Source organism: Podarcis pityusensis, assembly GCF_964106645.2.
Source record: "Podarcis pityusensis genome assembly, chromosome: W".
NCBI classification, from domain to species: Eukaryota; Metazoa; Chordata; class Lepidosauria; order Squamata; family Lacertidae; genus Podarcis; species Podarcis pityusensis.
In genome coordinates, this window is record NC_138045.1 from 1338121 (window position 1) to 1351289 (window position 13169).

At 44.5% G+C, this 13169-nt stretch overlaps 1 protein-coding gene across 1 annotated transcript in view; it reads right to left on the reverse strand.

Moving 5' to 3' along the window:
* The window catches only part of LOC308467712 (putative helicase senataxin), an 82540-nt gene that overhangs the window by 24231 nt on the left and 45140 nt on the right, over positions 1 to 13169 (reverse strand). The window contains exons 5-12 of the mRNA XM_080989413.1: positions 12981 to 13082; positions 10855 to 10970; positions 10128 to 10199; positions 8956 to 9108; positions 5784 to 5891; positions 4469 to 4656; positions 2215 to 2307; positions 1349 to 1513 (exon numbers count right to left, since the gene is read on the reverse strand). Coding sequence (XP_080845539.1) covers positions 1349 to 1513; positions 2215 to 2307; positions 4469 to 4656; positions 5784 to 5891; positions 8956 to 9108; positions 10128 to 10199; positions 10855 to 10970; positions 12981 to 13082 — 997 coding nt within the window. The remainder of the gene's footprint in view (positions 1 to 1348; positions 1514 to 2214; positions 2308 to 4468; positions 4657 to 5783; positions 5892 to 8955; positions 9109 to 10127; positions 10200 to 10854; positions 10971 to 12980; positions 13083 to 13169) is intronic.

The window sequence follows — 13169 nt, forward strand, 5'->3', positions numbered from 1 at the left end:
CTCTTTCAGTGGGTCTGGGAAGGCTCCCTCACAGAGGAAAGCATTCACCACCCATCTCCCAGCCCAGCACTTCCCAGCTTGCTTTTATGAGCAGGATGGGCTGTCAAGGAGACAGGTGGTTGGTTTCACTTGTCTAAGCAGCCTGTCCACATCCTCGGAGGTAACAGATTGGACTTGATCCCACGCAACTTGACTAGACAGGACTCTAGCACTCTCCCGCCCCGGCCCTGCTGCCACGGTGGAGTCTACCTCTTCCCGAATCTGAGTGACTTTATCTTTCCTGGTGTCCCCTTTAATCCCTCTTCAAAGAATAAAGACACAAGAGTCTTTCTGAGTAAAGTAACAAAATGTTTACTCACATTTCAGTTCATTTGATCCCTGAAAGGCAGGCTTTACTTGGTAGTTACACAATAAAGAGTCTGAGTTCATCTCATATGGAGACTGAACTCATGTGCTGCTGGCTGAGAGCCAGCAGACAGCAAAATTACATTAAGACAACAAAATGGATGGAGGAGAGCAGCATGGCAGCAAAAGATAAACAAGAGAATAGAAAGCAAGTGAAGCAAGACAAACAAGACTGAGAAAATGGCTGCATGACTCGGCACTTTTATGGAGTCAGCCAGAGCGATGCCCATCTCCTAGGTCACATGCAGGGGAGGGATGCTCCACACCAGTGGAAGAGGACGTTACCCTGACTGGATGTCCCCCTGCCTGTGCCCACGCTAGGGAAATAAGGAATGTTGCATTTGACTGCACCAATGGATTACATCCCACAGGGATATTGTGCTGAGCTATCAGTATACAGACGCTTTACCGACTACCATCAACAAATAAGGAAGATCCCTGCCCCAGGGAACCAACAATGTACCGCACATTTTAGCAACAGGGAAACAACAGAGGGAAGTTTTTATTTTATTAAATAATAAGTTCAGGGAAGTGAGAGATAAGGCTAACAAGGGATGACTACGCACAAGCGTAGTCTCATTTGCTTGGGATGTACTTCATCAGCATGCAAGGCCTCACAAGCGACATCACTTTTGGAGGCAGACAGGGGGGATACTTACAGTGCTTTTGTACACCAGGAATGAGAAACCCATGGTCCTCCAGATGATGCTGGACGGTATCCCGCATCATCGCTGCCAACAGGCCATACTGCCTGGGACTGATGGGAGCTGAAGTCCAGCAGCATCTGGAGGGCCTATTGCACACTGAATGCAGTATTTCAACAACTTAATCATGATTCAATTGAGAGTAAACTTCACCTCCAGTAACTTGACTGACACTCTGCTGAATCAAGAGGCCCAGTTAAAGGGATTTTAATGCCATTCAAGGCTTGTGAAATTCTTACCTATTTTCTCCAAATTCTTTCTCCAGCTGGCTCAGGATCCTTCTTTTCTGAGCACTGCATGGGGTGATGATCCCAATGTTGCGAAAGCTGATGTCTCTCTTTTTGCTCTTAATTAACTTCATTAATTCTATTACCAGCTTAACTTCCTGGAGATTAATGAAGGAACTGAACAAGAAAGAAATAGAAGGGGAGGGAGAAAGGGATGAGCTGAAGGCCTTGTATTTGGATGTGTGCCTCATTTTAAAAGTTCTTTTGGAACATACACTCAAAGAACTGTAGAGTTGGAAGGGACCCCAAGGGTAATCTAGTCCAACCCCCCTGCAATGCAGGAATTCCAACTAAAGCACTCATGACAGATGGCCATCCAACCTCTGCTTAAAATCCTGCAAGGAAGGAGAGTCCACAGTCACCTGAGGGAGTCCATTTCACTGTCAAGCAGCTCTTACTGTCATAAAGTTCTTCCAGGTATATAGTTGGAGTCTCCTTTATTGTAACCTAAAGCCATTGGTTTGAGTCCTACCCTCCAGAGAAGGAGAAAACAAGCTTGCTTGATGAGGGGGATGATGAGGGGGATGGAGTGACTCCCCTAAGAGGAAAGGTGGCAGCATTTGGGACTTTTTACTTTAGAAAACAGGCGACATGATAGAAATGTATGAAATTACACATTGTGTTTTAAGTTTTCATTGTTTTTATCTGTTAAGTTGCTTTGAGATTTGTTTGTGTAAAAAGGAGCTAACAAATGTAATTAATAAAAAACAGTGTTGGCTTTATGTGGGATTTTAAATTTTGTTTCTTTATTTTACTCCTGCTAGCCACTTTGAAAAGTGCGACTACAAATTCACAAAGCAAATAAATGAAAAACTTACTTGCTCTCCTGTTCTTCCTGGCCATCCAAAACATCAAAGAGGAGGTACGGTAGGAAGGGCCATTCCAAAGAGAATCGGCTCTCTTCTGTCCATCTATAATGCAATGAGAAATCATAATAGCTTTTGAGGGGCCACTAGGGGCGCATCGGAAGATGGCTGACAATAACATCTCTCCGACCCACAGGGGGTAATTAGGAGGCTGGGATGGGAGTAAATAGCCTCCCTACCCCCCCCCCCAGGATTGGGGGGGGCTGCCCGTGCCTGCTATGCCCTATACCACCCCCGAATTTGAGGGGATGGGGGCACTAGGCAGAATGCCCCCCTGTGGATCTCTGATCCGCGCCGCTAGCTGCAAGAACTTCAAAAGGAACAATTAGGAAGAAGCGAATGCACATATTTCAAGGAAGGAGGGGGAGTAAAGACTGCTAACTGAAGAGTTCTCTGATAAACAAGACGAGTCGGAGGAACAAGAATCAATCATGAGAAGACAGCTAAGACTCGGTATGGCAAAAGGACTGATGGGGGAGGGGGAAAAAACCTTTCTTTCTTTCCTCTATGTGATAAAACAAGAACCCCCCCCCCCTCACAAGTCAGAAATGCCGCTTTAATGACTTAAGCTGTGGATTTACGTCTGTGTGGAGATAATTTTTCTAACGAAAGCATGTTTTAAGAAGAGTGTGGAAAGTTTAAGAGCTCTGGAATGACGCAGTTAAAAATACCGTCGCCATATTGGTAAGCTCTGTCGGAGGACTTGAGTGTGGGAGGAGGAAAAGAGCTGTTTTTATACTGTGGGTGAGACTCCTCAGTGGGACTAAAAAACGACAGATCCTGAGATTAATGATGGAAAGAGCGATGTTATTTATGAAAGTGATGATATATGGAAACCATCACGATATGAGGATTGGTCGAACGGAAAAATCCACACAGGATATAATTGGTGTTTATCTGCTCAAGGAGATTATCAGAAGAGATCATAAAGAAAAAGAAAAAATGTACAAATAAGATGAGATGTGGAAACAGCAAGATAAGACTGGATAGAATTATGAACTTTATTTGGACTGATTTGGATATGAACACAGTAGCAAGAAGATGATCGGAATCCCCCTTCGAAACTTGAAATATGGGTCCCCTCAACAAAAATTTAAAATTCGGCTTTGTAATTCGGAATTTATGTGATGTGATTTGATTTGATTTGATTGGTCGGTTAATAAAAATTATTTATATATAAAAAAAGAGAAATCATAATAGCTTTTAAAAAGCAGTGTGCTGAGGTCTATTTGCTCAATTCTTCACTGCAGGAGGAAACACTATCCGTCACATAATCATTCACATGATGTTCCCCACATAGAGAAAACTAGCATGTCAGGGAGGTGGTGTGGGGGATGACAGAAATTGTTCTCCCTGATGTCATCGTTTTCTACATGAAGGGGAATATTCAAACAGCATGACAAACATATTCAGTGAATAGCAGTGGAAGGGCAAAAAATCCAGAGGCTTATACAGAAAAATCCAGAGGCTTATACAACCTCTTACAATAGCAGAAATGCAAGTACGTTTAGAAAATAATCAAATTTCATGGCTGTTAGGATATCAGCCGAGATCATTTCTTACAAATACACAGATTAAAAATGAAGCTACAAGTAAACTAACAGAATATGAAAATATAGTAATAAGAGATAGCATTTCCCTTTCATACAAAACACTTATTGAGAACCAATTTTGCCCCCAACAAAATCTAAAAAGCTGGTGGGAATTAAATTGGGATATAAACACTGAAGAGGTTCAACAGAACAATTTATGGACAAAAGCACCATATAAATTTCTGTCAGCAACTATTAGGGAACGTTCACTAAAAACTGTACATGGATGGACTTTAACACCATCATTTTTAATATACAGTATATTAAAAAAGAAAGAACAAGAAAGTGGTTAGAATGGAAGAAAAAAATTAAAGTATCAAATTAGGTTGCTGGAAAGAGTCAGGTTTGAGGCCTATGATCATGCACAGAATTTTCATTCAACTAAGTACTCACCAGTAGTGTCAGAGCAAGTACATTCATTCACACAAACACACCAGATATGATGAGCTAAAGCAGGACCCTCCAGGTGTTGCTGGAATACAACCCCCACCATCCCTGACCACCAGCCAAAATTCCAGGGTAATGTGGAACTGATGTCTACACTTAGGTCACCTTTTCATGAAATGCCTGTTGCCTTGAGGCAAGGTAAAAAAATTAGTAAGATGTCTACACACCGGTCAGTTTTCAGGCCATGGTCGTAGATGTAATTGGAAGGGAAGAGGCAGATCTCTGGGTGCATCCTGTACTGAGTCCTCAAGCACAGGACTGGAAGCCTGTCACTGTGTTTTTCTTGGATTTGCCCATTCAGGTGTCTGCAGAGTCGGCCCATCAGAGACTGCCTGTAGCCGTAATCCTCAGCTTTCTGCCAAAGCAAGGGAGGGGAGGAGGAGTAAAACTTTCAGAGAATGGGTTAAGCACAGGCAGCAACAATTAAAGAACAAGAGATGAGAAGTAGAAGCATGCATATGTACTCAGTACTTGCATCAATTACTGCCTCAATGCGGCGTGGAATGGATGCTATCAGCCTGTGGCACTGCTGAGGTGTTATGGAAGACCAGGCTGCTTCAATAGCAGCCTTCAGCTCTTCTGCATTGCTCGGTCTCATGTCTCAGAGGTCCAATATTGCTCTATTTGCAATCCTTGTTTTGCTGATTTCATTTAATATTCTAATTTTCTGAGATTGTTAATTTGGGGTTTTCATCAGCTGTACGCCATGATCATCACAATTATAACAAATAAAGGCTTGACATATCTCGCTTTGCATGTCATGAGTCTATCTCATATATTAGTTTCACCTTTTAAGTTGAATTACTGAAATAAATGAACTTTTCCACGATATTCTAATTTTCCGAGTTTCACCTGTATTTGAACTAGAGATTAGGAATGAGTGAACTATTCTGGGCTACCCAAGAGGCTTGGGAAACAGTCCCACAAAATAACCCAATCTTTTATTTATTTGAAAGTGGGAAAGATGGCAGCGTAAGAGGGTGCAGGAACTTCTCCCCTCTCCTTATGCTCTTTGCAGCATATCAGAACTAAGAGAAATGGTGATGCTTGAGAAAAATAAAAGTCTCTCAAAGGCTACTGCTATGGGAATATCCCGTGATATACATATACAAAAATACATTCTTAAAGCATTGGCCCTATCTACTCTTGCCTCTGCCCTACCAGCCATTGGAGTGTCTCCCAGAAAAACAGTACTTGGTATATACACTTCTTTTTAACCAAAAGGGATGTTGTCTACTAACATGGTAATCACACAGGCTGATTTCACAGAAACTCACAGAATTGTGTAAATAATTTGATCAGATAAACTAATTGAATCATTTTCACCGTAGGCAGCTCATACACCATTAAGGACCTGATAGATGTTTTACTTCATTTATGCCAAAAGCAGGGTCATTAGATGCTTATAAACAGCCTGTCAGTTTTCAGCTCTACAACTTTTTTCTGGGATAGTCAAAACACCTTAATTGTTGACATACTCACCATAGATTGAACTGTAGGAGGGAGCTGCTTTGGGTCTCCAACCAGGACCAGCTTTTTGCAGCCATGAATGAGTGGGATGATAGTTTCAACCTCACAAGCCTGCATGGCCTTTTAAAAAGACAAAGGGACCAGTTTAAATGAGAGAGATCGAGAGAGATCTTAAGATCTCGCCGCACAAGTCGCCTTGTATCAAATCCTGCTATACCACATCTGCAACTCATCCATTCTGACATAATAGCCTCCCCTGACCCTCTGGATCCAGTTTTCTTTCGATCCATAGAATCATAGAATAGAATCATAGAATCATAGAATCATAGAATCATAGAATCATAGAATCATAGAGTTGGAAGAGACCACAAGGGCCTATCCATAGCAGGGAGCTACTCAAGGATCTTGCTTAAAAAAAATAAGTTCCTAGCTCTCCAACGTTTATTTGGTTGCCTCCAACTTCAATACAATTTGCTTTCCCTGTATGATTACTTTGATATAGTTCAGCTTTCCCACCCCAGCTGGTGCCTTCCAAAAATGTTGGAACGACAAGTTCCATCAACTGAAGCTGTATCACATAATGCTAAACCACACATCTTAATGTTAGCGTGCAAACAAGACTAGTAGAACACTGGCTGCACCCCCCAAAATGGGGTAGATCACTGCCAATTTTTAACTCTGTGAGTAGATCGCAGTCTCTTGGGAGTTGGCCACCCCTGGACTACAGCAACTGAATTCTGAAGTGTGTGGGGGGTTTTCTGTTTCTGTTTTTGTTTTTAAAGGGTGGCAGCAGCTTCTTCAACTTGAGATTTAAGTTACCTAGGCATGGAAGTCAAAATTTCCACCCTCAAAATGTGCAAAGCACTCATGACCAGGGCTAGGGATGGTGTCAACTTTCGCTAAATGGTACAACTGGGAACCTGCATGGTTGAAGACCGAGTGCTTTCAACTGATGGCCTACATTTATAATGCGGACACTTAATTTAGGCATCAGGCTGTCAGGTGAGAAGCGTGTCTTGGCAGCCTACAGCTGTTCCTATAATTCTATAAAGCTGTTACTATAGTTCTATAAAATTCCATGCTCACCCCTTCCTGCCCCAGGTATCTTTGGGTACGACTCCTCTGGAAGAATTTTCAATGAGGGGCATGCTGCTCAGCACCAACATGCTTGGACTGGATGAACAGCAAAAGGAAGGCTTTCAATGTAGTGATTAGGCCCAGGGTCAGAGAAAGAGGAGGCAAGCTACTGTGCTTACTGATTAAAGTTTTAAAAAAACAAAACCAAAAAAACCCCAACAACAAACTGTAAACCTGATTCATTGTAGAGGTGCAGAAAGAAAAAAAGGTTGCTTCGCAGATTATTCAGAGCTGTTTTCTGAGCTCAGGTTTACAGAAGAGAGTGTTTCTGGGTCTAAGGAATTTGTAAGCATTTAAAGCTCCTGAAGGGAGTTATGTACTCTGAAACGTATAGAGCAGCAACAGTAAAAATACATTTAATCAGTAAGCACAGCAGCTTGCCTCCTCTTTCTCTCTTTTCGTCTTCATGCACACACCAGGCCCACGTTACCAACCACTACAGAACAAGTGCCAATCAGGGATTTAGGTTTCCCCACTGTGACATGCTATTAGGGTTAGGCTGGTCAGGTGAATTAGCAGGTGATCATCTGGTTGGATCAAGTGGTTCATGGCCTCCCAGGCTTAGAGCTTGACTGGAGCTGCTTCGCTGACATTAATGTTATTTAGTACTTATGTAGCGATTTTCCATAAGCATTCAAAGAGCTTTCTGTAATTATGTAAAAGGTTCTTGCAGAGAGGGGATTGCCTAAGGCTACTCATGGGTAGCTGACATGATGTCCTCCAGAAGGCAGCTGTCTTGTGTGCAGAAGGTCCCAGGTTCAGTCCTTGGCATCTCCAGGTAGGGCTGGGAGAGATTCCTGCCTAAAACCTTGGAGAGCTGCTGTAAGTCAGTGTGGACAATACTGAGCAAGATGGAGCAATGGTCTGATTTAGTATAAGGCACATTCCTATGTTCCTAAGGAGTCCCCAACCTTTTTGGGCTCAAGGGCATATTTGGAAATCTACTGTATTTTTCGCTCTATAGGATGCACTTTTCCCCCTCCAAAAATGAAGGGGAAATGTGTGTGCGTCCTATGGAGCGAATGCAGGCTTTTGCTGAAGCCTGGAGAGCGAGAGGGGTCGGTGCGCACCGACCCCTCTCACTCTCCAGGCTTCAGGCAGCTATCCGCAAGCCTTCGGAGCGCAGCGGGTGTTCCCGCCGGGCTCCGAAGGCTTGCGGATAGCTGCCTGAAGCCGGATAGCAGCCTGCAGCCTGAAACCCAGGGAGCGCAGTGCCAACTCCCGCTGCGCTCCCCCGGCTTCAGGCAGCTATCCGCAAGCCTTCGGAGCCCGGCAGGAACTCCCGCTGCGCTCGGAAGGCTTGCGGATAGCTGTCTGTTCTGGATGCTGGGGTCGGGGGAAGCGCGAGCTTCCCCTGCCCCCAGCCCCGCAAGCTCCAGGAGTGGCGGCGAGGTTGCGCGCAATCTTGCCGCCGCTCCTGGACCTGTTTTGGGGGCTTCCCCCGCCCCAGCCCCACGGCTAAAAACGAAGCCGCGCACAGCCTCTCCCGGCTGGAGAGGTTGCACGTGGCTAAAGAGGAAGCCAAGACAGCCAGTGGGATGGATCCCACTCGCTGTCTTGGCTTCTTTGCTCTTTGGAGCTGGGGGGGGGGATATTTTCCCCCCTTTATTCCCCCCCCCAAAAAAAACACCTAGGTGCACCCTATGGTCCGGTGCGCCCTATGGAGCGAAAAATACGGTAAGTAACAGTTAAGGACACAAGAAAATACTTATTTCACAAAAGAAAAACTGGCAATGATCTGACTCCCCCGTCTGCCCACCCACCCCCCTTTGGCAAACCACCTATGCACGCCTTGAAATAAAAAAGAGGAAAAAAGCAGGCAACACCACTAAAAACAGTCAAAACACATCAAACCAAAAAGCTGCCTTGAGGGCTTTTAATGTCAGAAGAGGGTGCTGGTGGTGGGGAAACATTTGTATAAATACAAAACAAGGCAGCCAAAGTGAACAGGGCTGTTTCTGCAATCTGTAAAAGGTACTAAAGACACCCTCCATCCTCCTGCCCCAAATATGCCCTTGCTACTGTAGTGCCTATATCCCCCACTAACCATGTCCACGATGACGCAACTCAGAGGATCACAGTCCAGCCGCTGGAATACTGCACCCAGCAGGCTGCTCCCACTGGTGCTCAGTGTGCAGCAGATGATGTGAGACTCCAGGATGATGTTCGTTTTCATGTCGCTTTGCGATCGCCCACAAACCTGGGAAACACAAGAGCCAGGAACTTCCTTTTTAAGAGCACCTAATTTTTAGACAGAGACCAGTTTTCTTTCAGCTGCCTGTTTTGTTTTTGCAACAGCAGCCATGGTCAGGCAGGCAAAACAAGTCCATGCTCAGTGTGTGGTTGAAGATGAAGTCAGCTGCTTTTAGAAGAAGAACTGGATTGGATGCTAAAATGACAGGCCATAGTTCTGTGAAGGGGTACCCATTTTGCATGCAGGAGGTGTCAGCTTCAATCGCCAATATCTCCAGATAGGGCAAACAATACTGACCAAGTTAGATCAATGGCCTGACTCAGTATAAAGCAGCTTCCCAATGCTCCTATGACTCAGGATAAACACAGCCAAATACCTGCTTAGAGTCCGTATGAAGGTGTATGTGTTCACCCATGTGGTGCTCAGGAATGCAACAGTGCCCCTTAGAATTTCTCTCGGTGCCCACCAAGCCACAGCCTCACCTTCTATGGCATGAGGTGGTGAGGAAAGTTACCCTAACCCAGCTTGGAAAGCACATAGGGTTGTATCCAATCCAGTGAATGAACATGACGAGCCCATTAGGCTCATTAATCTAAATGGGTAAAAATTAATTGTATACAGTCCATAGAGCTGAAAGAGGAAGTGGGAGAAAGCCACCAGTGCCCAAGCCTCCCATGCCCAAGCCAAACACAAACAAACAAACAAGCAAACCAGCCCCCCCCCCCAACCCAGACATTTCCTTTAAAATGTAAAAATCCCCCGGGGTGGGCATGTTGGCCCAACAAAAGATGACATGTCCAGGATTTCCCAGACCTATGGCAACCCTAGTCTATGATTTGGCTGAGATAATGGCACGTGGCTGATGTGCAACAGAGTAGCAGCACAATCAGTGATCTGTACTAACAGGAGAGATATTCTGATTTCCTAGCTGGAGCTAATCCAAGACACAAGCACTTTTTTGCATGATGAGATGAAGCAGTTCACCAAGGTTGTTTTTAAGAGCATCTTAGTGATGAAACTCATACCTCCTTCAGTTGAACAGTGAGCCTCTTGCTCTCTTCTGCAAGCCTGCGAGTTTCCTGCTCTAACTGTTGTTTCTGAAAGAAAGATGAGGTGGGTGGGAATTTACTCGTTTTTGACACGAATACTCAACCAATCATGGGGAAGGGCATAGCTCAGTGGTAGAGCATCTACTTTGGATGCAAAAGGTCCCAGATTCAATCCCCAATGGTATCTCTAGGTAGGGCTGCCAGGTAACCCTGTCTGAAACCCTGGAGAGTTGCTGCCTGTCAATGTTGACAATAATGAGCTAGATCAGGCTTCCTGAACCTCAGCACTCCCGATGTTTTTGGCCTACAACTCCCATGATCCCTAGCTAGCAGAACCAGTGGTCAGGGATGATGGGAATTGTAGTCTCAAAATATCTGGAGGGCCGAGCTTGAGGAAGCCTGAGCTAGATGGATCTATTTTCTGACTCAGTATAGGGCTGCTTACGGAAAGAAAGAAAAAAGTTCTGAACAGCCTCCCTGCTACTTGATCCCCACTTTAACTGAAGACTGAGCATTTGAGCAAGTAAAACATGTGTCTCCCCACTACCCCACATCAGGTTTCGGCCCATCCGCTGTGCCTCCAAGCCTTCACACTTTGAACTGAAGAGCATGTCTGAACTACAGTTTCAGACCACAGCCTACCGGACAGACTGAGTAGGATATAATAATCCTGGTCAAATTACACATGGCAACTAACAAGTACCTTCTCTTTGCTTTGGCTTTCGTCTATAGCACACTGGCAAGAAAGAGCATCCAGTCGTTGATCTATCTCTTTCTTCCGCTTGTGGATGTCTTGATCTTTCCCAAGGGCTGCTCGGCCTAAGGAATCCAACCAAATGCTTTTAATTTAGAAATTTATATCCCACTTTCAAAATGGAACTTTGGTTGCTTACCATTCTCACACTGAAATTCAATGCTTCTGACATTCATTAAACTGTGGGTTTATACTGTTATATTGTTATATGGTGGGGGGATCCCTAGAAATTAATAAATGGTAAGGTTTTGATTATTTGGGATATGAAGGTAATATACAAGCTGCAGAGGAATTCCTGGGCTAGCCTATGCAAAACGACCTAGCCAAGCTATGGCCATTAAGAAACAATTGTTGTTGTTTAGTCATTTAGTCGTGTCCGACTCTTCGTGACTCCATGAACCAGAGCACGCCAGGCACTCCTGTCTTCCACTGCCTCCCGCAGTTTGGTCAAACTCATGTTCGTAGCTTCAAGAACATTGTCCAGCCATCTCGTCCTCTGTCGTCCCCTTCTCCTTGTGCCCTCCATCTTTCCCAACATCAGGGTCTTTTCCAGGGAGTCTTCTCTTCTCATGCGGTGGCCAAAGTATTGGAGTCTCAACTTCAGGATCTGTCCTTCCAGTGAGCACTCAGGGCTGATTTCCTTAAGAATGGATAGGTTTGATCTTCTTGCAGTCCATGGGACTCTCAAGAGTCTCCTCCAGCACCATAACTCAAAAGCATCAATTCTTCGGCGATCAGCCTTCTTTATGGTCCAGCTCTCACTTCCATACATCACTACTGGGAAAACCATAGCTTTAACTATATGGACCTTTGTTGGCAAGGTAATGTCTCTGCTTTTGAAGATGCTGTCTAGGTTTGTCATTGCTTTTCTCCCAAGAAGCAAGCGTCTTTTAATTTCGTGGCTGCTGTCACCATCTGCAGTGATCATGGAGCCCAAGAAAGTAAAGTCTCTCACTGCCTCCATTTCTTCCCCTTCTATTTGCCAGGAAGTGATGGGACCAGTGGCCATTATCTTCGTTTTTTTGATGTTGAGCTTCAGACCATATTTTGCGCTCTCCTCTTTCACCCTCATTAAAAGGTTCTTTAATTCCTCCTCACTTTCTGCCATCAAGGTTGTGTCATCTGCATATCTGAGGTTGTTGATATTTCTTAATTCCGAATCTTAATTCCGGCTAGGGATTCATCCAGCCCCGCCTTTCGCATGATGAACAATACAGGACCATTAAGGGCCATTGGCAATGCAAGAGAGCTGTCCTTCCCCACTGTCCTGAGGTGTGAACAGTAACCAGGGATTTAGAAGGCTTCCCTGGGTGACTGTATTTGAGGTAACATGAAAAGAGTGCCTTTAGCAAGGTGTGCTGGGAAGAAGAAAGGGAGGCGGAGAGAGAAAGTTCCATCTTGAGCAGGCAGGCTGGGAGAACAGGGAACAAGCCCTTCTTGAGATGACCATACTGTAAGATCTGGACTCCCTTTATCTAAACTCAGGTGTAAATATGTGAATAAATCATATTTCTTAAAGCTACACAAGCCTCTGCCGCACCTTGATTCTCAAAGGAACACAGATCCTGGGTGAGCACCTGGAACACCGCCTAGAAGTTTGCTACTGCTTAGCAGAGTGGGGGGTGACACCCAATCTTTATAACAATATCCAGTGCCAGTCAGCTCCATTGATTTCAATGGGTCTACTAACATTACAACCCAGAGGTTCCTGTTATACCCCAATTACGAAACTGATTTAAAACTGCTGGGAATGACTTTTAAGAAGACTTTATAGCTGAAGTGATTTCAGTTATATTTTTTGTTTTGTGTGTGATGCTTTATTGTTTAATTATGCTTAGATAAAGCCAGAGTATATATTTGATAAAATAAACATCTTTGGCTGCAGACCAGGATAGGATGGGAGGGATAGGATGGTGTTACGGGATTTCATCCCTGCTCACAATCTGGGAAAGGTCTGTCCCAGATAGAACAGAGACTCGGGGCTATGAAGAACCAACTTTTGAACCCCACTGTTAAGCAGACTAATTAGGAGACAGCAAATGGTGTGAGGGAGGAACCCTTTACAAACTACTCACTCATTCTGCGATTGGCCTGGGCATCCAGACTGAATTTCTGTACGTCCTTGCTGATCAATTTTTCTTCCCCCAGCCTCACCAGGTTGATGTCACCACAGTTTCCTGGGTGTGAAACAGACACTTAGAGCCCTGCTGAAGTACAGCTAGCTTTTTTAAACTAGAAAGACATTTGGCAAAGAAATACTTTTG